At 38.6% G+C, this 27,601-nt stretch overlaps 1 protein-coding gene across 4 annotated transcripts; it reads left to right on the top strand.

Moving 5' to 3' along the window:
• The first annotated feature begins 2,406 nt into the window (after positions 1-2,406).
• CNRIP1 (cannabinoid receptor interacting protein 1) lies at positions 2,407-26,743 on the top strand. 4 transcript variants are annotated; one of them, XM_033125575.1, is made up of 4 exons: positions 2,407-2,893; positions 3,241-3,445; positions 5,461-5,611; positions 17,091-18,068. In XM_033125575.1, exons 1-4 carry the CDS (start codon positions 2,860-2,862, stop codon positions 17,253-17,255), a joined length of 555 nt encoding a protein of 184 aa, XP_032981466.1. In that variant the 5' UTR covers positions 2,407-2,859; the 3' UTR covers positions 17,256-18,068. The 4 variants fall into 4 exon arrangements, with proteins under 4 accessions (XP_032981466.1, XP_032981465.1, XP_032981467.1 ...); XM_033125574.1 differs by lacking the exons at positions 2,407-2,893; positions 17,091-18,068 and adding an exon at positions 26,447-26,743 and having other exon boundaries at positions 2,920-3,445; XM_033125576.1 differs by lacking the exon at positions 2,407-2,893 and having other exon boundaries at positions 2,981-3,445.
• The last annotated feature ends 858 nt before the right edge of the window (positions 26,744-27,601 follow it).

A 27,601-nucleotide genomic window follows, 5' to 3' on the forward strand; every position in this document is an offset into this window, starting at 1 on the left:
TTTAAGAAATGGAAGAATTTCCATATGAACACATTTAAAACAAGGACAGATCATCAAGGATATAATTGTCTCTAATATCACGCATTACTAACATTTTAATAGAAAATTTAAAAAAAATAAGCTCAAACACTTTATGGAGACTAAATGAACATTCATTCAGTCAACAGTACTATATGTTGACCAAACCAGTGGGAATGGTAATATTTGAATTTTGTGTGTTAGAGAAACACAAAAATAACAGAAGAAGTAACCTCTACATTCTAAATAGAGAAAAGTTAACATGTTCTTGTCTCCTGCTATATTTCCTTTGCTTGTTATTCTTGCCTGTCCAATAGGACTTTGAACCCAGTATTGCTACTATATTCTTAGATCAGCATCTAAATTGGAGATTGTATCTTCTGCTTCTAGACTCTAACATAACATGTGAAATATATTATCAATAGAAATCCAATAAATATTGTTCAAACATAAAAAAGCAAGGATAGAAATTCAATTTAACAAATATTTATGGAGCACTACTATGTGCCAGGCACTGTTCTGCGCATGCTGGGGATACAGCAATGAGCGAAACAGACAAAAATGCCTGTCCTTGGGCGTCCACAGTTTGCTACTGTGTAGCCACCCCACTTAACAGTTTTAGCATATGTGTTTGCCAATACAACATTTTATTTATTATCTAACAGTTACATAAGTTCTATAGTATGGCATATGAGAATTTATTAAGTCATTTACTTACTGTTTGACATTCAGTTTATGCTTTGTTTTGATTTTTACAATTACTATTGCAATTAATGCCCACATTACACATAGCCAATGTAATTATGCCTTCTCCTTTAAAAGAATACGTTTTTAAAAGTAGAACTGCTGACTCAAAGGATACACATACACACACACACACACACACACACACACACAATTTTAACCTTTTACTATATTCCTCAGATTACTTCCAATGAAAGGTTGTAGCAGTTATATTTTTCTACCAGCTTATAATAGTGCTGATTTCCCTACATCTTTACTAACACTAAGTTTTAAGCCTTTTAAAATTTTGCCAAGCTGCTAAAGCCAAAAATAGTTTTGATATTACTGATTTAACTTGCATTTGTGTGGCTCTTCTACTAAAGATGGTTGAACATCCTTATATGTGTTTATTGACCTTTGCGTTTCCACTTAATAATAATTGCTAATATTAGAGTCAGGCACTAGAATGTGCATCATCTCATTTGATCCTTTCAACAACCCTATCAGAGAGATAGCATCTGCTTCCTCCACCCATTTTACAGATGAGAAAACTGTTTCCAAGAAGTTATGAAACTTACCCAAGGTCACACAACTGGCAAAACAGTAGGGAGGGGGATTTTAACAAATCTGATTGCATTGCTTCTGGGCTGAACCACTACGCAAACTGCCTTTGCTGCCAGGAACATTTTCAAGCCATTCCCTCCCATCTTACTCATACTCCCTCCCTTCTGGTGAAGTCAGAAAAACTTGGTTAAAATCAGCACATATTTGTAGGGTTCCTTTGCAGAAGACACTATGATAGACATCATTGGTTGATCTGAAGAAGTAAAGCTCCTGCCCCAAAGTCTTATTGAGGAACCAAAATACATTATATGTAAAGAGAGAGAGATAGATAGATAGATAGATAGATAGATAGATAGATAGATAGATAGATATAGATAGATAGATATCTATAGCTATATCTATCTATCTAGCTATATATCTTTATATTAATGTATTATATATCTACGGATATAGATATTTCTCTATATATATATATCAGCTTTTTTAGGATATAATATACTGTCAGCAAGTATGGTGTGATCAGCAAACCTATCCAATGTCAGAAAGTCAGAGAAGCGAGTAATCACACAAAATTCTGCAGCCCTGCAGAATTTAATACTGTTCAAAATGGTGTAGGGAATATTGCAAACAACTCTGGAATGAGAGTTAAAGCGGATTTCTTTTCGTAGAATAATGAAGGAAATAACTCTCGAGGCGATGCTATTTCTAGAGACAAGCAGTAGTAACCTGGGTGAACAAAAACTACCGTACAGGCCGGTCCCTGCTCTCTCGTCCTCAGGAACCCGCTTCTCCACGCCCCAGGTGTGTACTCCGGCCCTGGTACTATCCACCATCTAGGTGGTGCTGAAGCAGGAGCTCGCTCTCTGAAGTCATTCCCAATATAGCCTTGAAGCCCTTGGTCTCCCCTTGCTTCCAAAATCAGGATCTGTCAACCGACTTGTGCTATGAAGTCTCTCTAACTATGCTTACTATGCAAATCTAAACTCTGAGGTGTCGGACCGAGTACTCTGCCAAAAACCGTTTATTAAGGATCCCTCCTCTTGTCACCAACTGTGCCTTCAACACAGGCCACGGTTAATAGCTCATCCATCAGGATCTGTAAATATATATGTGATGCGTTACACCATGTCCCTCTTGAGACAAGGATACACATAATGGAAATACACATCCACAAGAAGGTGGAGCGCCTCGAATTGATATTGGTTGTTTTCTTTTGCTCTTTCTTGCGCATTTCCTAATCAAGTGTGGTTTGCAGTCCACATTAGAAGGAACTGAGTCTTCCCTTGGCCATTTCCCCTAAGCTTTGGAAAGACTCCTATTTCCTGAAATTTAAATCACTGGCTAGCGGTTTCCTGCTCCGCTTCCCGTCTCCTTTTCTCCTCTTGATCTCCTCCTGCCTGCGTGGATCCGGACCCGCGAGCAATGGTGTCCACATCCCTTTGCTGACGGAGGTGGTATCCAGATTCCCAGATCTCGCTCCTTGGTGTAGTGTCGCTGAACCCCAGTACCTACCCTCTTCTCCTACCGCCCCGCGCCGCTCTAGGAGGAGCCTAAATGTCCTCCGCTCCCCTAGCTGAAAGGGATTATGGTGCGTAAACAGAATTAACTCTCTCGCCCCCAGCTACGCTTATCTGCCTGTGGCCTGTCGGCCGCAGGGATCCCACCGGCGCGGAGGGCGCAGCACCGGGAACGGGGGATGGGGAGGCTCGGGGCCTTGGAGCTGTCCCTGCCGCGCGCTTCCTCTCGGGGTGGTGGGGGAGGGGAGGCCACAGCCTCGGGAGTTGCTCCTCAAAAGCCCAGACGGACCGCCGCGAAGGCGAGGGCTCCTGAGGCAGCCTCCCCTCCTCCACCTCCCTCTCCCTCCCCGCGCTTCCTCTCCGCCCACCGCTCTCCAGCCGCTGGGTCGCAGCCGGCGTTCTCCTCCGTCCCCCATAGCCACCGCGCCCGCCCAGCGCCCAGCCATGGGGGACCTGCCCGGCCTGGTGCGCCTCTCCATCGCGCTGCGCATCCAACCCAATGATGGCCCGGTCTTCTTCAAGGTGGATGGGCAGCGCTTCGGTCAGAACCGCACCATCAAGCTGCTCACCGGTTCCTCCTACAAGGTGGAGGTGAAGATTAAGCCCAGCACGCTGCAGGTCGAGTGAGTGCGGGCGCGCGCCGCGGATGCCCGGCCCCGCTTGGGGTATGCGCGGAATACCGAGGTCCCCGGGGCAGCCTGAGCGTCCCTGGCCTCTCTTGGATCGCCCCGTGCCCAGCGGGACCGGGGGTTGGGGGTTAGAAGTCCGCTCCCAGTTCCTCTTGGTCCTCTCCTCTGCCAAACGCTTGTCTTTCCTACATTCTCTCTTTCCTCCACCCATCGCGAGGTGAGATGTTTAAAACAATAACAGAAAGCCAGGGGGTTAGTGTTATTTTTTTTTCCTTGTAAATTGCTCATCCCTTCTGCCCAGCCATCAGCGCGGACCCGCAGGCGGCCGGGTGGTACAGATGGGAGCTGCTTGCCGCGGGATTCACCTTCCGCAATCCGGGTCCTCCTATCCCAAGTCCTGGCGTCCCGCCCGAGTCTGACCGCGAGGCTGAAGGAGGGAGAAAGGCTGAGGAATGAAGTGTAAATGCGGGGGTGGGGTGGTTATTGGGGCTCCCTGAGGACGCTCCTCATCCGCCCTTACGTGGCTGAGGACCGCAGGGCTGGAGGAACACGTCAGGGCGCAGTCTCCTAGGCTTGGCCTAGTTGGATGGTTTTCCGTGCTGGGTGGTTTTCTTTTTCTCTGGAGTTGTCTCTTCAGCCTGGTGATGATGCCTGGGATTAGCCACATCCTTACAACAAAAAGATGGGTTTTTTTTTTAATGTATTCGTGGCAGAAATTATCTCTTTCCTGCTACCACAGTTGATGCACCCAGTAGACCTCGGGCTGGAAAATCAGTGAGGTCAGGTGCGGTAGCTTATGGGTAGGTATCCAGGGGTGGAGTCCTTTACGTGTCAGCCTCCACCTAAACCTCTGATGTGAAGTCTAGTGTGGAAGGAGGAAACAACCATCTCTATCATCTACCATATACTGAGCCTGGGGGAGAGGAGGAGTTTGCATCCACCAGGCACCTTTTATAGCTTGAGTGTCCTCCGTAGCCATTAATTCAAGGACCTAGAACCAAACCTGGCTTGTTTCTAGTGCTCTTGGTCCATCCATTTGTCACATCCCCCACAACTGCCCCGTTACCCTCCTATGTCCCGGTGTTCTGTGCCTCTCCATATGATCCAGACTTTTGGTTTCCCGTTTTTCCTGGCAACCAACCTCTTCTCTCAAGTTACCTGTTCTATATCCATTTTCTTCAGGGTAGTTCTCTATTTTTCAAGCTAATCTAAAAATGAATTTGTGTTAATGACAAAACTATTTTTTTTCTAGTTATGCTTTAATTTTATCAAGGGTTTTTCAATGCCCTAACCCAGTGTTTCTCAGACGTAAGTGATCAGACTCATGTAGAGGGCATGCTAAAATATAGGTGGCTAAGTCTCATCCGAGAGTGGGGCTTAAGAATTTGCTTCCTACTAGGTTGGCAGGTGATACTGCTAGTTCAGGGACGACTCTTTGAGAACATTACCCTAACACAAAGGAATAGTGCCAGTGAGAATTTCTGGTGGTGTGACTGGCTTGAGAATGAGTACCCCAACTTACAGGACCCCTGATTGTTGGAACAGAAAAAAATCATTAGAGAATTAGTTTAGTGGTTCTCAACCCTACCTACACATTAGAATCACCTAGAGAATCTTAAAGTAAATTTACCTGTGCCCAAACCACACCCCAGGCCAACTGACTCCTAATCTCTGGGGTGTGTGATGTGGCCAGGGATAGGTAGGTTTTTCATAGCTCCCCAGATGAGAAGCTAAAGAGGAGGACCACTGATAGAGTCGTACTAGGCCTTTTGTAGCTATTCTGGATGCAAATACTGAGGTCAGTCCAGAGAGATTAAGTAGTTGGTCTGTGGTCACATACGTGGTTAGTGGAGAATCCAAGCCTCCTGAACATTCAGAACTTTCTACCCCCCCTACAAGGTCTCCTTTAGCCATATCCTGTAGAATTCCTGCCTCGGGTGGTGGTGCAGACCAGCGCAGGGGGCCTAAGCAAATTCCTACCATATGTGGTCAACTCAAGTCCATTGCAGGAACATCTCCATTGGTGGTGTGCTTGTCCCACTGGAGCTGAAGTCTAAAGAACCTGATGGGGACAGAATCGTTTATACGGGCACATATGACACAGAAGGTGTGGCCCCAACCAAGAGTGGAGAACGACAACCCATCCAGATCACAATGCCGGTAAGGCCTCCTCGGGGGTGTCGGGTTGTGGTACCAGGGCAAATGGAAACCATAGAACACAACCACTATTTTCCTTTAAGAAAAGGTATAAAAGAAAATGTTATGAAATTATGAAATGTTATGTCAATTCATGGTTTCATATTAGAATCTATTTGTCCAGAATGTCCCAATACAATTAATTAAATAATTCATGCTTCTCCAATAGTCAATTTCATAGTAATTTCTTATATGGTAAAAATTTTAAGGCTCTTTCTACACTTTTTAATCTAGTGCATCGATCTGTCTATTCTTACGCCAATGCTGCATTGTTTTAAATACATTGCTTTTATAATATGTTGTAAATAAAATATGTATGTTGCAACTGACCGATTTACTGAACTTGCTTACTAAAACTTTTTAGCAAATTATCTTGGGTTTTTCAAATAGAAAGTCATACACTACACATAACTGTATCAATTTCTGATTTTTTTTTTTTTCCGTACTGCATTGGCTAATGTTTCTAGAAGAATGTTGCCTGCTAGTGGTGATAAGTATTCTTGTCTTCAGGGTTTCACTATTAGGTACAATGTTAGTTTCAACTATTTATCAAGTTAAAGCATTCTTTTTCTAGTTCATTAAAGGTATTTTTGTAATTGGACAATGGATTAAATTTCATCTAATTCCTTTTTCTATCTATGGAGATAATTTATTTCCTTTGATATATTAATGTAATAATTATATAATACATTTTCAAATACTAACCTACCTTTATTTCTTAAAATAAACTCCACTTTAAAATTATGTATTATTTTTTAGTATATTGCTAAATTCAATGTCTAATATTTTATTTAGGATTCTTAGATTTTTATTTTATTAAATTTTTTATATGCTTGATTTGTCAGCAAACATATGTGAATTTTTTATGTATCAGACACTGGTAGAAGAGTGGTGAAAAAAATAGACATCCCTGGCTTCATGGACCTTTTAAGCTAGAGGAGGAAAACATACTTTATACATGATTATCAATAATAAAGCAAATAATTGTTATTATTATATAAAATGCGGTGAAAAAGTAGAGATGCCTTTGGAGCATATATCAGAGGTCTTATTCTAGTCCAAGATTTGGAGGATGGCTTTCTTAAGGAAGAACTAAAGGATGAATAAGAGTTGCAGGAAGAAGGAGCACATAAGGAAAGAGGAGCTAGTAAAGTCAAGAGCTGAAAGAGAGCATAATGTGTTCTAATGAATGAGAAAAGTCCCACATGGCAGGGGCAGAGAGTGAGGCAGGGACTGGCCCAAGATAAAGCTGCAGAAGTAAATAGGTGTTGGATGTTACAGTACCTTCTTTCCTGTCAGATTTATCCTAAAGCCTATAGGAATTCATTGAAGGTTTTTACATCAACTTTGATATAAATTTACATGCAATAAAACGTCCCAGTTTTAAATGTGCAGTTACATAGGTTTTGACACATGGATAATACTATGTAATCATCACCCCAATAAAAAATATAGAACATTTCTGTCACCTGAAAAATTTCCTCATGCCTATTCGTAATCAGTCCCCCAAACTCTAGCCCACCTGAGCTTTTCGTCTCAATAACTTAGTTTTAACTGCCTAGAATTTCATGTAAATAGTATCACACTGTTGTGTCTGACTTCTTTCTCTTATCATAATGTCCTTGAGATTCATTCACATTTTTCTATGTATCAGTAGTTGGTTCCTTTTATAAGTGAGTCGTAGTCATTGTATGGATATACTGTAGTTTATTTATCTTTCTCCAATAAATGGACATCTGGGTTGTTTTCAGCTTTTAGTATTATGAATGAAGCTGCTATGAACATTGGAGTATAATTCTTAGTATGAACACATTTTCATTTCTCTTGAGCAAATACCTAAGAGGAGATTTGATGACTCACAAGGTAAGTATATGTTAACTATATAAGAAATATCCAGACTGTTGTACCATTTCATATTTCTACCAGCAATGTATGAGAATTTTACTTGCTTTACACACTTAATTATGTATCAGTCTTTTAAATTTGGAAATGCAAAAGACCTAGAAGAGCCAAAATAATTTTTTTCATTATCTGTACTGTAGTCTCTAAATCAGGTTGCATAAATATTCCAGCTTTGTTTATTCAAAGCTATTTTGGCTAGTCTAGGCCCTTTGCATTTTTATACAGATTTTAGAATGAGCTTATCAATTTCTCCAAAAATTGGGATATTCATTGGTTATGCATTAAATCTATAGGTTAATTTGGAGAAATTTGACACTTTAATATTGAGGTTTCTAATACATGAATATGATATCTCTGTTTGGTTCTTCTTTAATTTCTCTCTATGACATATCACAGTGTTCCCTGTACAGACTTATATATATATTTTGTTAAATTTATCAGCATTCAGTTTTCCAACACTAAGTATATGAAGTTAGCTATAGGTTTGTTTTCTTTTTGGTAAACTCAGGTTAAGGAAGGTTCCTTCTATCCCTAGTTTACTAGAGTTTTTATCATGAATATGTTGCAAAATATTTTCAAATATGTTTTCTCGATCTTTTGAGGTGATCATATGGTATTTTCTTTTTTATTCTGTTCTATGGTAGATCATCTTGCTTTTTCAGGGTTAAAAGAACCTTGATTCCCAAAATAAATACTATTTAGTTATGATATATTCTCTGTGTATATGGCTAGATTTGATTCATTAATATTTTGTTGAAGATTTTTATATCTACATTCCTTAGGGATATTGATTTGTGGTTTTCTTTTCTTGTAATGTCTTCATTTAGTTTTGGTATCAGAGTAATAATACTGGCAGCATAAAATCATTTGGAATGTGTTCACTCTTCTGTTTTCTGGAAGAGTTTGTGTAGAACTGATATTGTTCTTCTTTAATGTTGGATAGAATTCACCAATAAATGTAAGTGTTTTTACTTTGTTTGAAGGTTTTTAGTTACAAATTCAATTTCCTTAATTGATGTTGGGTTACTCAGGTTTTATTTCTCCAGTTAATGTTTGTAATTTATCTTTGATGTCATTCATTGATTTCAATTAAATTATCAAATTTATTGGCACAAAGTTGTTGTTGATAATCCTCCACCATCCTTTAATGTCTTAGGATCTGCAATGACGTCCACTCTTTCAAACTTGATATTCATAATTTGCCTTTTTTTCCTTCTGATCTATCTAACTAGAAATTTAGCAATTTTATTGGGCTTTTTAAAAACCCAGCTTTGTTTTCATATGTTTCACTGTCCATTTTTCTATTTCATTAATTTCTATTCTTATCTTTATTTCTTTCCTTTATTTGCATGGAGATATTTTAATTTAAGTATAAGACATATATACATAATATTTATATATGTAACATTTTATGTACATATAAAATAAATGATCCCTTTGCATGTTGTACAGTTCTAGTTTTAAGTAGTTTGACTATGGTGGACCTAAGTGTGGTTTCTTTGTATGTCTTTTGCTTGGGGCCCATTGAATTTCTTGCATCTAGAGGGTTTTTTTGTTGTTGTTTTGTTTTTACCAAATTTTGGTTATTTTTAACCATTATTTTGTTAAAAAATTTTTTTTCAACTTCATTCTTTCCTTTCCTTGGAGTATAGGACTCCAATTACACATATGTTGGACAACTTGGTATTATCCCACAGGTATTTAAGGTCCTGTTCAAGTCTCTTCAATTTTCTTTTATAGTTCTTTAAATGCTCATTTCTATTGATATATCCTCAAGTTCACTTATTTTTTCTTTTATCATTTCCAGTCTGCTATTATGCTTATCTTCTATTTTTTTCTATTATATTTTTCACTTCTAGAATTTTCATTTGTATTTGTATAGTTTCCATTTCTTGAGATACCCTGTTTGTTCATTGAAACCATATTCCCTTTTACTTCTTTGAGCATATTTATAATTTCTGGTTTTAAATATTTGTCTGGTAAATCCAGCATTTGGCCCCATTTAGAGTAAGTTACTACATAATGAATTTTTTTTCCTGAATATAGGTTATACTCTCCTGTTTTGTTACGTGTTTGGCAATATTTGATTAGAAACTAAATATTGTAGGTAATATATTGTTGACTCAAGTCAGTAACTCTAATGTTAAGTTCAAATATCTGTCTAGTAATGAAAGCCTTATATAGCCTTTAATACTATTTTATGACTTTTGTCACCAACGTTTCAAGCTCAAGTATTATAAATTACAGACACAACCAGTTTCACAGACAACAGGGAAGTCTTAAGATGTCCAAATAAACCCAACGGAGTAGTTGAATCCAGCAATGGAAACTGAATTAAGGTTATACCAGAGCAATTTCTTATGAGTCTAAAGTTACTTCAAAGTACATAGTTTTTGTGGATTTTTAAATCATTGGATAATGATGCTAGGATAATTGGCTATTTGGGAGACACATCACTGTTGTTCTTTTCTGACACCATACTCCAAAATGTATTTCAGATAGATCAATGAGTTATCTGTAAAAAAGCCAACTTTTTGAAAAATCAAAGAGAATTAATCTGAACCTAAAAGAAATGGAAGAAATCCAAAGGTGAAAATTGAAAATTTTGATTATACACAAGGTAAAATTTTTGTCAAATATCATAAACAAAGTTAAATTAAATTTTCATTAAAAAGCGATTTAAATTAAAAGGCAAATGACAATTGGTGAAAAAAGCTGTGTTGCCTTGATTTGTTACTGCCCATGCAGAAATTGCCGCTGCCGTTAGTAACTTCCCACAGCCCTTTACTGCCCACTGAAGCTCAAGCCAGGAAGTAGTCGAATGCCATCTGACTGAGATTAATGGCAGTGAGCTCTTCATTCAAATAATTCCACAGGCCCTGGTACTAGGAGCTAAGAAAGCATTACCCAGCTCTAAAAGCTCACAACCCCTCCTTCAAAGAGAATGTTGACTTGTGTTTTAACATGACTAATTCCCTACTCAGTTCTTCCAAGGACAGAGGCCAGATGGAGAAGCTGCACAAATCATCATAAGGTTCCCCTTCGGTTGGCCCTCTTCAGTGGGAGACTGGTGGGAGTTTGGAGGAATAAGGCAGGGAGGTATATGAGCTTGTTATGAGGTGTTTGTGTGGAGTGGAGAGCCATATTATGCAAGCACTCCCAAATATAAAAGTTGTTCCTCATGTCAGCTCTGTCTAGTAATTTGGCAAGATCTGTAACTTAATACTGCAAAGAGTTCTTAGAATCATATAAGAAAAAGATAACCGTAAGACATGGGAAATAGAAAACTAATTTTAAAACAAAAATAGGCAATTCACAAAAGAAGAAATACAAATGACCAATAATATATGGAAAATGGCTGAATTTCACTATTGTGAAAAAGACAAATAGGGCAATGCCAATTTTCACCTATAAAATTGGTGAAATATTTAAAAAATAGCAATTGTTCAGTGCTAGTATTTTTCTTTATGAAATTTGTGGTTTTGAAAATGATAGTGTATCCTGCAAACTTGCTAAATTCACTTATTAATTATAGTAGCTTTTTATTAGATTGCTTAGTATTTTCTGCAAGCAGTTGTTCATCTGTGAATAGTGACAGCTTTTACTTCCTTAAGGAGTCTTGCCTTAGGTACTGATTTGGATCTCTAATACTCCCATAGGAGTAGTAGGAGCTAATAACCTTGCCTTTTTTTCGATCTTACAGGGAAAGGTCTCAGTCTCTTACCATTAAGGGTGATGTTAACTATAGGTTTTTTCTCATCAATGCCCCTTAATCAGATTGAAAAGCTTTCCTTCTATTCCTAGTGTGCTGAGAGTTTATCATGAATGAATGTCGAATTGCCACATGGTCTTTCTGCATCTATTAATATGATTATATGGTTTTTCTCCTTTGTTTTGTTAATATGATGAACTCTCTTGCTCCTGATATAATATCCTTATTATATATTGCTGGATTTGATTTATTAATATCTCAAGCAAATAAAAAGTATAAGCCAATCTTATGCATAAGTCCATGAAGAATTTGCATCTGTAATTTTTCTTTACTTGTAATATCGTTGTTAAGTTTTGGTATAGAGTAACGTTAGCTTTATTAAATGAATTGAAAAGGGTCCCTTCCTCTGTCTGAAAAAATTTATGTAGAATTGGTAATTTTCCCCCTTAAAGATCTGAATTTATCATTGAAGCCACTTGTGCCTAAAATTTTCTTTCTTGGGAAATGTTTAACTACAAATTCAATTTCTTTAGTAGATAGAGGTCTACTGATACTTTGTATCTTTCAAAGTATTTGTCCATTTCATTAAACGTATAGGTATAAGGTTGTTCCTAATTTAAGGTCTATAGGATCTATAGTGATAGTGTCTCTTTCATTCCTGATATTGGTTATTTGTTTTCTTTTTCTTACTCAGTTTTACTAGGGGGCTATCAATTTAAAGGCATTTTCAAAAAAAAAACAGATTTTAGTTTCATTGATTTTTCTTTACAGTTTTTCCTTATAGTTTTTCTTTAGTTTTTCCTTTTCTTCTTCATTGACTTCTGCTTTTTATTGTCTTCCTTCTTCTTATCACTAGATGGGCTAAAGTTAAAAGGACTAGCAATGCCAACTGTTGGAGAGGATGTAGAGCAACTGAAACTCTCATATTGCCGGTAGGAAAGTAAAATGACACCCTTACTTAGGGAAAGTTTGATAGTTTCTTATAAAGTTAAACATACTTTATAAGACTGAGAACTTTTAGTCCTATATATTCAGCTAAGAGAAATGAAGAGCATGTATATACTAATAAAATTTGAAGCATTACAGGAATAAAGAGGCTTGGAATCCAGTAGGAATTAATAGGTCACACGACACTAAAAGTCACAGATGCTTATTTATACTGAATTTGTTTAATAATGAAGGAACGTCATGTTTCTATCAATGTGATAAGCTTGTTCTGTTTTCTCAAGTCGGTGGATTTCTGAATGATTTTATTCTTGGTGAATTTCACATCTCCAGTGGAGGTGGGTGGCATGGTGAATGCAGAGAAGTACTCTGGGGATTCTAGGCCAACTGGTTGTAAGACCACAGAAATTCTTTAAAAGAAACTCTTCAGATTACTCTTTTATTAACGAGGACAACAAATATCTCCTCTCCTTGGAATCTGATGGGTTCTCTCCCACATTAGTTGTGAAATAAAAATGTACCAAGACTTGCAACTTGTAAGGACACTATAGCAAATGTCCAGGTATATAGTAGGATGCCAGTTTCAGAATACAGTAGACTGGGTGGCTTAAGCAACAAACATTTATTTCTCACAGTTCTGGAGGCTGGAAGTCTAAGATCAAGGTGCCAACAGATCTGGTCTTATGAGAGCACTCTTTTAGGTTCATAGACAGCTGCTTTTTTTTTTCTGTGTCCTCATTTGAAGGAGAGGGGAGAGAGAGAGAGAGATCTCATGTTTATTGGCACTAATCCCATTCATGAGGACTCCACCTTCATGATGTAGTTACCTCTGAAAGGGTCTACCACCAAATTCCATCACATTGGGGGTTTAGACTTTATCATATGAATATTGGAGGGATTAAAACATTCAGTTCAGTGTCCTAAAGCATTCAACAGGTGACAATCCATATATTCCTCACTCAGAGAGAAAAAAGAAAAAAACTAATCATCAATTCTTAGCTTTTGCTTATATAAACAGTTTGGTACAGGGATGATGGTTCTTAGATAGGAATTAGGACACCTAGGTTCTTGACCTGCTCCTATCATTGGCTAGGTGCATAGTCTACACCAAAGGCAAGTCACTTAACCTCTCTGAATCTTTCATCCATAAAATGGAGATGTTAAAACCAATCACAAGACCAATGTGGAATGACATATGTGAAAGAATTGTATAAAATAAAGGGTCCTATACAGATGCACAGAATTATAGCTGTGTATAAATTGCATCACCAGGACGCCTGCCTGAGTAAACTTTCCTTGCAAGGTACAGATGGGTTGGGAGGGAGAGGCTGTATAGTTGCTTATGTTCTTCAAGAAGAATGTCAGCGTTTAAGACTCCATCTGTTCTTAGCCAAAGGAGAAGAAATTTTGAGCTAGATTGTGAGATACCCAGGAAATAGAACCCCAGAGGAAAGAATAATAAGGAAGAAGGCTAATGGGAAGTTAAAACAACTAAAGCATGGGAAAGAGGAAATTATATGCATAATTAGCAACAGTTAAATTTTCTACTCCATGACCTTGGATCCAACAGTAAAAAAGAAGAAACAAAACTGAAATATGAAGCACCTAATATCCCATATCTTTAGCTATAACTGTTGCTGTCAGCAGATTTCTATTTTGGTCTCTTGTGTTACTTACAATTCTTAGATTGAGACTTTCTTAGTTTTAAGGTTATTCAGACATAAGTATAGTACCGTAAGTTTTTTCTTACCTCTGGTCATAATCTTCTTAATTTTTTTTTTTTTCTTAATTTGGTTTTTTTACAACCAACTATTGTCTATTTAAAAAAAAGGCCTCAGTATTGTTTCTTCCTCTTACGTAGCATGGTTTCATGCTGCTTCCCTCAAAAGACTAGCTGGTGTTGGTAAAATATTTTTTTAACTTAATCTAATTCAGTTATACTTAAAGTGTGGAATGCCCTGTGCTGGTCAAAAACAATAATACTAAACCTCTTTAAAAGTCTTGGTGACTTATAGACTGAGATTTCATTTTATTCTTACCACCACTACCATGTTGTACACACAAGTTGTAATATTTTCATTAGCATATATGTATCTTTAAGAGAATTTGTAAAATCCCTAGGAGTTGAGGAATATATGTGTTAATTTTTCATGGATGATAAATCCATTTCACCATTTAAAATATTCTTTCTAATTATAAAAGTAACATTTATTGCAAAAAAACCACTCAATTTCTTTATTTAGAAACTCTGTTGTTAATATTTTTTCATTATCTTTTTTCTGTACATCTTATTTTACATGTTTGAGCTCATACTGTATATAAACTGTTTTAACCCATCTTTTCCTGTTAACATTGTTCTAATCATTTTCACTCATCGTTAAAAACTCTAAATTCATGTTTAATGGATATATAAATCCATTACATGGATAGGCTGCCATTTTCATAATATTTTCTAAAGTTGGGTGCTTAGATTGCTTCTGGTATTTAGAAATTTTTGCTTATTTGATAGGTGAATATTATCTCTGTACAAGTTTTTTATTTTTTGAATTACTAATATTACATTTGAATATTTTTAAATGTTAGCCATTTTTTTCTTTTTAATGAACTATGTTCCAGCTTTATCCAAATGTTCTTAGTAGCTCTTAGTAATTAATTCATAAATTATTGTATATTAAAGATATTAACTATTTGGTAATTCTTGTAAATACAGTTTGACTTAACATTTTTTCTGATTATAAAAGGAAAACTCAATCATTAAATTTTGAAAATACAAATAAGTACATAGACAAAAATAAAACTTATTAACATGTATAATTTTAATTGAATTAATATTAGACATTTTTGTTGGTACTCTGCTTAGTTCAGGTAATATATAAATAATAGAAAAAGTTTATTAAATGTTTATATTTAGAATTTCTATGTAGTATTCCATTATATCGATATGCTGTAATTAATGTCTGACAGATGGACATTTAGTGTTCAATTTTCACTACTCTAAACACTGATATTCTTAAGATAAATTATAAATGGAATTTCTAGACTCGAGTATATTCACATCTTTCACTTGATACAAATTACACTTCCAAAAGGTTGTATAATTCAGTTCCCATTGGCAGTGTTTAGAGTACCTGTTTTTTTGTAGCTGGCTAAAAATCGATATTTTTATTTTTTGATCAACTTTAAGGTGTAGTTTATATATAATAAATGTACCCTTTTAAAGAAAACTGATCAATGAATTTTGACAAACATGTACATATAATACTCGTATAGCCACCACCCAATCAAGATGTAAAATATTTTTATTATCCCAAAAACTTTCCTCTTGCACAGTTCCATCAATCACTTCCTCCAACACCAGGCCCTAGGTAACCATAGATATTTCCTGTCATCGCAGATTTTATATGTATATATGAGATTTATATGTAGATATGAGTTTCATACAGTATGTGTCCTTTAGAGTCTAGATTCTTTTGCTCAGGATGCCAGTATGTTCCTTTTTATTGTTGAGTAAAATGCCATTTTATAGATATGCCAAACTTGTCTATCACCAGGTGAATGATGAAACATTTGGGCTGACCCTGTCTGGACTATTGTGAATAAAGCTGTTGTATACTTGTACAGGTCTTTAAGCCAAGACTCTCTCAAATGACATACTGCATTTTTTATCTGGTAGAAAATTTGTGGACTCTAGGTATATCACCCACTGTTTCAAGTCAAGTGAACACCCCAAAGGAAAGCCAAATCTTGTTTTGGGATTAAATTAGCAGGATGAGGCAATGGTGCAGGATATAATTTTGAGAGCATCTTGGAAAGCAATCTGGGAAGCACCTGATCACCCTCGTCCTGTAGCAGCCGCAAGGCTCCTGCTGCTCACTGCCCTCCCCCTCCCATGTCTTCTGGCTCCTGACAAGTCTAAGAACCCTGCCAAGTCAGTCCCTATCCCCTCCCATGACAGGGGAGGGTCAGAGGAGAAAATAAGGACAGGCATCATGCTGTTGAATGCCAGAGCCCCTAAATAGCTCCAGGAGCTGGTAGCAGGGTCAGGCTACCCCACAGGCCACTTGAGCAACTGCCCAGTGGCCTCTAGGGTATTCTGTGCCCTCTTCTCAGCTACATGAGAATTATGTGCTTATGGCTTAGGAGAGTTCAGTGCAGTGATTTTCAGGGCCTACCTTCGGGAAGCAGAATGCAAACTTCTTGAGAGCAAGAATCATGCCTTATACAAAATTTTATACATGGAAGGCATTTAGTAGGTACTAAAATATAGTTCTGGGTAAATTACAATCAAAGCCTGAGACATGGGCATGGATCTTGACTTATAAACACTCAGTAGTATTTAAAAGTTAAATTAGGGTCTTTAACAATCAAATGCTTTCAATAAAATTGTTTTCCCTGGAATTGAAATTAGCGATAGAGGGCAATTGTTATCTTATGTTTAGTTATGTTGTGCTTATGTTATTTTGTACAGCTGTCTTTTGAAATAGAAACTAAAAAAAACAATCATTAAATATTATCTTCTCTTCCCAATCCCCCTTCTGTGGCAAGCTCTAAAATGTTGAGATTCTATGAGTGGTTTCCAGACATTAAATTTGGAAAAACAGGTACATTTGGAGAGTTCGTTTTATTAAGGGCAATATGATAGCAGATGCCACTCATACAATGAGAATAAGATTTCATAGAGGAAAAATGGTTCACACACAGCTTTTCAGGAAAATATCTCCCGTAATAATGAAAGATAGTTCGTAAAAGGCCAAGGTTTGCCAACCCAAAACGTATTGATTGATTACAGTTGAAGATGCAGGACCTTTTTCACTAATGTTAGCTCTCATCTATTGCTCACGGCAGAATGACGTATATTCATGGGGTGTGTTTGTCTTCCTTCAGTTCACTGACATTGGGACCTTCGAGACGGTGTGGCAAGTCAAGTTCTACAATTACCACAAGCGAGATCACTGCCAGTGGGGAAGCCCCTTCTCTGTCATTGAGTATGAATGCAAGCCCAACGAGACACGCAGTCTTATGTGGGTGAACAAGGAATCTTTCCTTTGAAGGTGGCCCTTTCTGATGTTGCTGGACAATCTCTTCAGAAATCTACTTTCAGATAACCCAGCACAAGCCTTCACCGAGGCACACCACACCGTTGCTATTTCCCATCGGGTGCCAGTGACCTACTAGCCCTGATTATTTTGAAAGTGTCATTCCCCTCTGATGCAATGTCCCTGACAAAAGATCGTGACGTACCGTCCCCAAGAAGATCCCTTCCCGTATTCTGTGTTGGTGTTCCTGCTTCCGGTGTTCCCAGTCATACTGTTGGCCGCTTGTGAGGACCTCAGTGGACCTGGCAGGCGTGTCCCATACTTAACGGTTCTACTGAATGACTGTGGTATTTTGTTTCCAAGTGGAGTGATTTTCCCTCTTTTGTGAAACGTGAAATAAAAAAATAACAATGTGACTGGGTTCTCTTGCAAGTGTAATATGGTAACATGCTAACTTGCAATGTTTTGCAGCTCTCCCAGCAGGCTTTGTGAAAATGTAATACAGACAGCAGTGAATGGGACTCGAACATGCATCCTATAAACAGCTTGGCTTTTTCAGTGAAGAATGATGACAAAATAAAAGGAGAAATATTTAAGATATATGTATAATGTATTAAAATTCTTTCAAGTAACTTAGGGTTTTGTGCTGTGGCCTAGTGGAAATGGGAAAAACCATGGTTGTGGACCACTGTCAAGCAAGGTGACAGGAGTTATAGGGTTGTCTCCTTGGCAAGTGACTCTAGTGTTATATTGATGGCACCCCGACATTCCCCTTCACTTGAACTTTCTAAAACTGTGTATGGAACTGTAATCAACTTTTGATATTTCTTAATAAAGTTGTTGAAAATCATATCCTGACTTTCCTTCTTAATTTGGGCAATATGTGTTTAGCAGGTGGACGTCTGCTCCAGGCCAGCTCCACTCAGATCTCCATCTGTGCTGCAGGGTGAGGGGGACAGACCTGGACTAGAATTACCACACTTACTCATAGGTCCATTCTGACAATTTAACAAGGGTGCTCTAGCCAGCTCTGACAGCTAGTACAGGCTCAGACACTTGGTGGGCAATCAGAAAATGCTTGGCCCTGTCCTCTCTCCATCCCTCCTTCTGTGGTGAACACGCCCCCATCAGCCGGCTAGGTCGCTGAACAGTATGAGGACGTGGTGCTATAACAGCAGGTGTACATCAGGGTAGACACCCCCTTGCCTGCTCCCAAGGCACTGCAAGGTACCTGGCACAAAGCCTGTACTCCATGAAGTTTGAGGATGAATCCCTAAGAAGGGAAGAAACTGCCTCTTCATACTAATTTACACTAATATTGTAATATTCACCTGGGAAGCACAAACCCTATTGTGTTGGAAAAAATTAGTTGGAGATGTGGGTTTTTTGATACCTGTAAACCCTTCATGTAAGACTATGCAAGGCAAATGGGAGTATTGTAAAGAGTCATTGTATTGTGGAACTGAATTTGGAAGGCTGGCACCTAAACGCTTTCCACCTCTGTCACTTACCTGCAATGAAGCTGTACTGCCAGCAGAGCACAGCAGTGTCTTGGATGTGGACTAGTTGTGAGCTGGCTTAGGAGAGCAGCATGCTTCTCAATGCACCGTTTTTCAAAAATAATAATGGCTATTACAACGACCGCTAAATGTAACCATTAACCCATTCCTAATGACTGGATTTTAAACACCAACTCTCAACTATTTAAACAGACATTGAGCTAATTAAAACAATGTATTTACTACAGACAGAGGCTTAAGTTTTCTTCCTGAATATCCAATAGAAATGCAGTGATTAGAAGGTGTGAAAATATGAAAACTACATATTTTAATCTGCTGAAGCATTTGATTAGCAAATATTTTCATTTTCACTTATGAAACAAGATGTTTCAAGCTGGTGACTCGTTTATCAAAGCTTTAGTGTTTGTTTTGAGGGATGGAAGCAGATCATGGCTTTTGCAATATTTCCATGGCTTTAAAAAACAAAACAACAAAACTCAAGGCTTTGCTTTTTGAGGTTGCCGTGATTCTTGGCAGGACTGGGGAAAATGTGGCCCACTGCACACACACTCCCACAGAGGAGCCAGACGGTGAGCCCTGGGTGGGAAGCTGGAGATCTGAGTCCCACAAACACTCTGGTTGAGGTTACATGGTCATCTCGCTTTTCTATGTCTCAGTTTGCTTGTCTCCAAAATGAGGAGTTAGGCTAGGAGAATTCTAAAGCCCTTTAAAATTTATAGTTTGTAACTCTGTTTTATACTCCTTAAAAGAAAAAGCGTGTGTGTGTGTGTGTGTGTGTGTGTGTGTGTGTGTGTGTGTTTCCTAGGGGCTAAGAGGTAAAGCTGAATCAAGGGAGGTGGGGAGGAGATGGAGATGAAGTAAACAGGAAAGAAGGAAATCTTAACAGCTAATCTGCCACGTTAAGTGATCTCTCCTGGCATATACTGTTCTACTTATGATTGGACTCAAGCCCAGTGTCTCTGGCTACTTCTCGCATAGCTCTCCTCCTGCTCCAAAACTTGAGTGCTCAGCTATATCAAGCTGCTGAGTTGTAACTTTGCCCCTCAGCCATCTGGAAAGGCTATTTTTATACAAGTTGTAGCCACGTCTCTTTACTTCTAAGCATCAGATGGCTACTCAGAAGCTTGAGGAACAAGGCCATCCTTCTAATTCTGTTGATGACTACAACACTTTGAACAGGTAGATCAGGAGACATGCCTTGAATTTATATTTTGTGACACATCGCTTATTGAGAAGTCACTAATCCAGCCTTCTAAACTATCTGGACCACAGTTGAGCACAGAAAACATGCCAAAAAATAAAGATCTTTATCACAGATGTCACAAAGTCCATTCACTAAAGGCTCAGGTCTTCTCTCAAAACCTCACAACTCATATTTTAGAGACAGTTCCAACATAGAGGGTAATCTGGTTTCTGGCTTTTAGGAAACTGGAAGCAGAATAATTATAGGAAAGAAGGCAATTTGTAACTTTTCATTTGAACTAGGACATCCATTTTCTCCTGTCCTGGGACCTCAACACTCCTTGTACTTGGGCTTTCGAACTCGGACTAGAATTTATGCCATTGACCATCCCCGCGCCCATTTTTGGGCCTTCGGACCCAGACTAAACTTACACCATTGGCTCCCCTGGGTCCTATACCTTCTAATTCGACTTGAATTATACCATTGACTTTCTTGGTTCTCCAGATTGCAGATGGCAGACTTTTTGGCCTCTATAATCACATGAGCCAATTTCTATAATCACATAAGCTAAATCTCCTCATACTATTGGTTCTGTTTCTCTGGAAAACAATAATGCAAACTGGAAAGGTGAGTAGAATTTGAATAAGCAAAAAAGAAAGAAGTATTCTTCTGTGACATGAAAATACTATAGCATAGTGGTTAAGAACACTGACTTTGGAATCAGATCTGTGTTTGAGGGCCTGATACTTGCTAGTATGTGACCTTGTGCAGGTGGCTTAGCCTCATCTATAAAATAGGGAGACTCATATATAAAATATAAAATTCTATGTTACATGATTGTTGGAAGGATTAAATGAGATAATGAATGTAATGTGCGTATAAAAAGCAGATAAAGTAAATCAAAAAAGTATAATAGACAGGGACTACAGAGACACGATCCTGTACTAAATCACAGTAGTTTCTGTGGATATCAAATAAAAACTGATATACATAATTAGGGCCCTATTTCATCTAGGAAGATGTATCATCTTCAGAAATGTATCATCACGACTCAGTGTTTAAGAGTTCAGATTCTGGAGCTACTTACTAACTGTGTGACCTTAGGAAAGTCACTTAATATCTTTGTGCTTTAATTTTCTCATTTGAAAAATGAAGGTAATAGTAGTATTTACCTTGTAGAATGGTTGTGAGGATTAAATAAGTGAATGTATGTAAAACGTTTAGAACAGTGTCTTCACATAATATTATTAGGTGCGTTTTATTTAAAAAGGCAGGGCAAAATACATTTTCAAACAAAATTATTTACAATGCCAAGAGAAATACTGAACGAATTTAAAGGAATAAAACTTATCTTCCTAGGATATTCCATGCATGGATTTGAAATAATGACTAAAGTTTGTGCTCTATTTTTATACCCCCCCAAAAAAAATTCATATAGAGACAATATTTTTAATTACTTAAAAATAAGTAGTTCGAAGTTGTATATTTTAAGATATTCTAGGAAAAGACTTTCTCCACAAACAGGCTTCACAAAGTTTCTTTTATAAAGACCAGTTTTGAATAATGTGCAAATATCAGAACAGAATCAGAGAACTTAAAATCTAGGAAAGGTCAAGAATGATGTAAAAAATTCTACTTGTTTTTTCTTTTATCCTGACAACTTTGTGAGGTAGGCAGCACATGTCCTGTGTCCATTTTACAGAGGGAAAATAACAGTCTCAGAAGCTGAAAAACAAAGCTCAAGTTTAAACAGCTAATTTTACAAGAAGCCACTTTATTTGATCTTCTGTTTTCTCATTTACGAAATGATAATAATATCCACTTCACAAAATATTTTAAAATTAAATAATATATCACATGAGAAGCATCTTCTTTCTCTTCTCCCTATCACTTTCCACCTGACACATTTTATTGAAAATGACTTCATTTTGTGCCCACACTCCTGCAGTGTTTGTTTTTTTAACCTGGTGATTTTTGTCTTAATTTGTTTTCAGCCTAGTAGATCATTTGCTTTTCCCAAAGAAAATTACTGTGGATATATTAAAAACATATATACAACTTAAAAATGATTGTCACTAGAGAGAAGTATTCAATTTCTAGAAACTCAGTATTCATATAGAAAACTATAGTACTCTACACAGCAGGTTACTTGAAAATGACCTTTTCTCTTGGAAGTCATACTGAGTAGTATTACAGCATTCGATAAGACTAATTACAATTTTTCCTTAATAAGTATAGTATTCCATCTCCCATTTGCTAACATGAAAGTTACAATAATCTTTTTAGTTCTACATTAGTGCTTTAACAGTAATCCCGACAGTCACTGTAGACTCTGGCCACGGTGAATTTCTGGTTCTCCAGATACAGCAAGCCAGAACACCTTCCTTGCCACTGCACAGCCTGTTCCCTCTGCTTGGAATGCCCTGCTCCATTTCCTACCTAGCAAATGCCTTCAAGTGCCAGCTTAAATGTCACCTCAGCTATGAAGTCTTTCCTGACTCCTCTAAAATGTCAAGTCGAGAATAATTTTGAAATACTTTTAAGTCAAATATTTTATGTTATTACCCCATTTCTGAAAAGCATCATCAGCCTCTGTCTAACTTCTGCTTTTCTTAAGTTCTCTGGACAGCATCCACGTTTTCTTACTGATGGTGAAAATGAGCTGACTCAATAAAAAGGTGATGAGATTCTAGAAAGAGCTGGCTGGCTGGCTGGCTGGCTGGCTGGCTGGCTGGCTGACTGGCTGGCTGAGTGGCTGGCTGGCTGGCTGGCGGGCTGACTGACTGAAAAAACAGCCAGCAAGAAGTTTGGAACATATCAGCCTTCAGCGGGTTAGTTCTCTTCCCTTTAAAGGAGACCAGAAGAAAGCAAGTGGATGAGAAAGAGAAAGCTTCTGAATTCTCTTACTGACACTGCTTTAAGTGAATGTGCCTTTTCATGTTACTATTATTACTGATGATGGTACTAAGGTGTGTGGTTCTTTTAAGGAGTTTATTTTTGTCAGGGTAATTATTGTGCTGTCCACCAAATGTTTCCAGCCTGTCCCTGTCTAGGCACATGATGGGACTGCACTTCCTTGGACTGGAGTAGGGCCCTGTGAGAATAGCTCTGGCCAGGAATTGTGAGCAGAAGTGACATATGTCACTTCTAGGCTGAAATATCCAACTGTCTGCAATACCTGGCAGAGCTGTCTTTCCCTTTGCCATGGCAACCAGCCATTTTCAAGATGATCCATCATCCTGGGTCCTGGAGTGAGAAGATACGCAGCAGAAACCCAGCCAGCCTTTGTCAGACCCATAGCATAAGTGAGAAGTAAACTTTTGTCTCCAATATTTTATTGTGAAAGATATTGAAATATACAAGAAAGCTGGAAGAACTGTACAGAAAATATCCACATACTCATCACCTGGATTTTACAATTACCATTTTGCTGCATTTGCTGTATCGCTTATCTATCCATCCATCCATCCATCCATCCATCCATCCATCCATCCTTCTGTGCTGTATCAATCCATCCTTTTCTTTGGGGAGAGGGGCAGTGAATGGGAAACTATTGTAAAACACTACCAAGATTTGGGATTGTTCATGAGGTTGTTGTGTACTACAGTGTAACTTAGGCTTTCCTGATCTGGGAGCCCTGATCAGCTACTCTCCTTCTTTCCTGAGGATCCTAAAGTAGAACTACTCCAAAAAGAAAAGGTAAACGCTTTAAGTTAGTTCTAAGACATTATTTCCTGCCAGGGAAAACATAAGTCATACGATAAATTAAAAGACAGATTAAGCCATCTTTTTTCTCTTAGGCTAAAGGAAACTATAAACTCTGAGCTAGTTTCAGTGGGTCTCTGTTTGGAGGCAGAAGGATAGATTAAATGGGAAAGAAAAAGCAAACATCACATTCAGTGAGTGTCTGTTGTGTGGCAGACATTTTATGTATACTATCTCATTAAGCCCTCCAAGCCACCCAGTAAATGATATATGATTGCCATTGTTAAAATGAGGAGGTTAAGCTCAGAGAGGTTAGGCTGGCTGCCCAAGGTCATATAGCTAGTGTGAGTGGAAGAGGCAGAATAAAAACCCAAATGACTCAAATACACTTACCCTCCTCTAAAAGTCTACAAACCCTGGTTTTTAACAGTCCCAAAAGCTGATGTTTCCTTCCCACTGAGAAGGTCACTCCTAATGGCCCATGAAGTAAGCATGGTGTTATTGGCAACCTCCTTCTGCTTGAAGCAGAATTTGAAATGTCAAAATTATTTGACCAGAATTTTTTTTAATATTCAGAAAAGTTCAACAAACCCGTTAAACATAGGAACACTGTGAATTTCTCAAAGCTGAAACATCTGGTTTTTCCTGTCTTTATCAGTCACTTTCTCTGGAGATATATATATATATATATAAAAAACATTTATATATATAAAGCTTGTATACGCTCAAAGGGGCAGCATGGAGTTTCCTGGGGCTCTATATCCTGATAGCGGTAGTGGCTGCATGAATATATATATATATTTAAATACTAATTTTTTTTTCAAGTCAAAACCCAGCTGGAATCTTGATCTTCTCTCAGTTTATCTTTTAGGCTTGTATTTTGTAGTGGAGTAGACACATGCGTGCACTTGGTACTTATTTCCCCAAATCTACATGATTACATCTTAAAGAGTTAATGAATATGACCACACTGAGAGTTTATTTTCAGAAGTTTCATGGCTGCAGCCTGATGATTTCAGATTCGTGTTAGTTAAACTCAAAAGAATGGGTATGACGGACGAAACCTTAAATCATCAGGTTCCCATCCAGGACAAGGATGCTTTTCCTGAGCTAGGTAGCTCTTGCTTGCCTGGATAGGAGGGAATAGCTTAGCCAATTTGCCTGGGAAGACAAATCCTAAGAACCCATTTAGGACTAAGGATCATGGGAATTTGTTCTCACCCTATAGATGTGATCCAACTCTGAATGACAAATTCCTTCAAATATTGAACACGGATGATTTTTCTTAACTTTCTATAGAGGTTAACCTTTCCCCCCTAGTTGTTATGAGAGTAAGGCCTTAAAGTAAAACTTGTATACGCTCAAAGGGGCAGCATGAAGGAGTTTCCTGGGGTTCTGTATCCTGATAGCGGTAGTGGCTGCATGAATCTATACACGTGTTAAAACTCATAGAACTGTACATGCCACATCACACACCATACACACACACACACACACACACACACACACACACACACACTCACAGAGTTAATTTTACAGTATGTTTACTTTCTAAAAATCCCAAAGACACTAACGCAAAGTGCCCATGAGGCAAGAAATCAAGCTGTCAGGATCAGACCATCTTCTCAAAACATCAGGGAATAACTTCAGAGGGCCACACCACTGAACAGACTCCCCGGGATAGCTGCCAGTGTGGTTCTCTCCTCTTTCTTTCAGGTATATCACTCTTTCCATAAAATTGACAAGCATCAAAATGTACCTCATAAACCACTGGAGAAGAGTGCAATGTCTTTCTCAGACGGTCTGCTTTGAGTAGATGAGTGTCTTGCTTTGGCCCTGGAGTGGTGTCTTCATCGAGTTTGGAGACACGAAGCTGAAGAGTGGGCATGCTAAGGAGGCCATGATTGAGAAGGAAGAACCTAGAAAATATGGAGTCAGAGAAGTGCCTAAATCAGAAACTGGGTGAATGCAACTGGGTTAACCTCTTTAGAGCTGAGGAAATCAGAGTCTGTAGAGCCGAGAGAGGTTTCACCAGGAGGAAAGTCACAGGAGTGAGGAGTCAGGGCAAGTCCAGGTTGATCCACATGGCTAAGGTCAGAGCCCCTGGACTTCTGGGAGAACTGGTGCTCTGAACCTGGTGGACATCTGCTGCCTAAAGGTTCTGCCTTCTGAACCAGAGCCTAACCCACATTTTCTACTGTCTCTGTAAGAGCCCATCAGTTAGTTATATGGAGTCTTTCTTCGGCCAGTGTTGTCCTTGGCAGTCCTCCATTGTCTAGAACCTGTAAATCTTTTCAGAGCTTATCTATCTTGGGAGAAAAATTGAGCACACTTGAAGGCAGGGGAGAGAGCCACCTGCTGAAGACAACATTTGGCAGGGTGGGTGGGGAAAATGAGACTGAGCAGAGGGGAGAGGGCTGGGAATTATCCCACTCTGCATCTGCTGCTTCGGGAGCTGCTCTTGAGCAATGCATCTCTAACAAGTTGAGTCGGGGTGAACTTGGGCTTGTTCCTACCTCAGGGAGTGAGGGAAGACAAGCTTAAAGCTACTAAAATGCTTGGAGAACATCCAAAGAGATGCTTGACATAAATGCAACATATTAATGAAAACAGCTTGGGCCTGGCTAAATAGTGACTGTTCTAACAAAACAAACATATGGGAGTTGATGACAATTGTTCTGAAAAAGAAACAGTTCAGCCCTTATATGTAGAACTTGATGCTTCTTTACAGAGTCTTCACGGAATTCACTTCACTGTGGCTTTCTCATATGTAGGCTGGCATCTATTTATTCTCAGGAGTGCCAAGAACAACCACCTCAAGGATCTCTTGTGGGCATAAGCACATTCTTCAATGTATGTCGTCTCGAGGAACAAATGTTTTTTGCTTTTTTTTTCAGATTATTTGATTTGCATTCTAGGGGAGGGTTTCTCACGGGCCATCAGAATTATGTGGGATTTTTGATAAAATGTAGATTCTTGTGCTCCACCTTTTCAGATCTGCCAAATGAGGAGAACTCTCAGAGTAAATCCAAAGCATCTGCATTTTAACAAGCACCTTAGAGGATCCTTATCACAGTAAGTTTGGAAATCACTGCCCTGAGGTCTATTTATTATAGTCCTTCTCGTTAATGTTCATTTACTCATTCAAAACATATTCCTGTGCCAACTACTCTGTGGGCCAAGAAACGGTAAGTGTATCACAAGAAGTATTCAAACTGCTCTTCTTGCTCATTTCCAAACAATTCTACTAAAATACGGTAAATGCTACAGTAGAAAGGGATATAAAATACAGGAAAGGAAAGAGGAGGAGCCTGTGGGAGTTGGAAGCAGCTTCATAGATGATATCTGAGTTGCATCTTGACAAATAAGTAGAATTTAATCAGGAGGACAGAGAGAAAGCGCCTTCCAGGCACAGAGAAGGTATTGCAGGGTATGTGATCCACTCTGGAAGAAGGGATTCTGTGCAGCTGGAGCGTAGGGAATAGTGGCGGAAGAAAGGCCTAGACCAGTGTGGGAGGAGCTTTGCGTACCTGCTGAGCTGTTTAGGCTTTGCTCTACAGAAAATGGGAGCTGGAGGGATTTTTTAAGCATAAAATGACAGAATGATCGTGTGTTATAGAGTGATCTCCCTGTTGGCACTTCGGAGACGGGGAGAGGAGTACAGAAGCATCTGCAACGGTGAGGTGTGAGGAGGCTAAAGACAGACAATGGCACATGGCGGCAGAGAAGTCTGCATGGGAGCAAGAGAGCTCTCTCAGGTGGAGCAAACAGACTGGGACGAGGCAAGAGAGGTGCAGGCCGGGACCAGACCGCCCATCGCCAGCTTAGGCCACAGGATGGAGCAAGAGAGGAGCTATTCCTCAGGACAGGGAACAAGGTAGGTGCAGCTTAGGCGGGGGAATCCATAATGGCTAGTCTGAGGTTAAAACTTCATCCAGGGCCAGCCCGGTG

Source organism: Rhinolophus ferrumequinum, chromosome 13 (genome assembly GCF_004115265.2).
Source record: "Rhinolophus ferrumequinum isolate MPI-CBG mRhiFer1 chromosome 13, mRhiFer1_v1.p, whole genome shotgun sequence".
NCBI classification, from domain to species: domain Eukaryota; kingdom Metazoa; phylum Chordata; class Mammalia; order Chiroptera; family Rhinolophidae; genus Rhinolophus; species Rhinolophus ferrumequinum.

Excerpts from the sequence above, each read along its gene's own strand:
- CNRIP1 (XM_033125574.1), top strand. The coding sequence starts at position 3,267 with ATGGGGGACCTGCCCGGCCTGGTGCGCCTCTCCATCGCGCTGCGCATC. Across the intron at positions 3,446-5,460 it reads CCCAGCACGCTGCAGGTCGA|GAACATCTCCATTGGTGGTG; the intron begins GTGAGTGCGGGC and ends AGTCCATTGCAG. Across the intron at positions 5,612-26,446 it reads CCATCCAGATCACAATGCCG|GAGTGCCAAGAACAACCACC; the intron begins GTAAGGCCTCCT and ends ATTTATTCTCAG.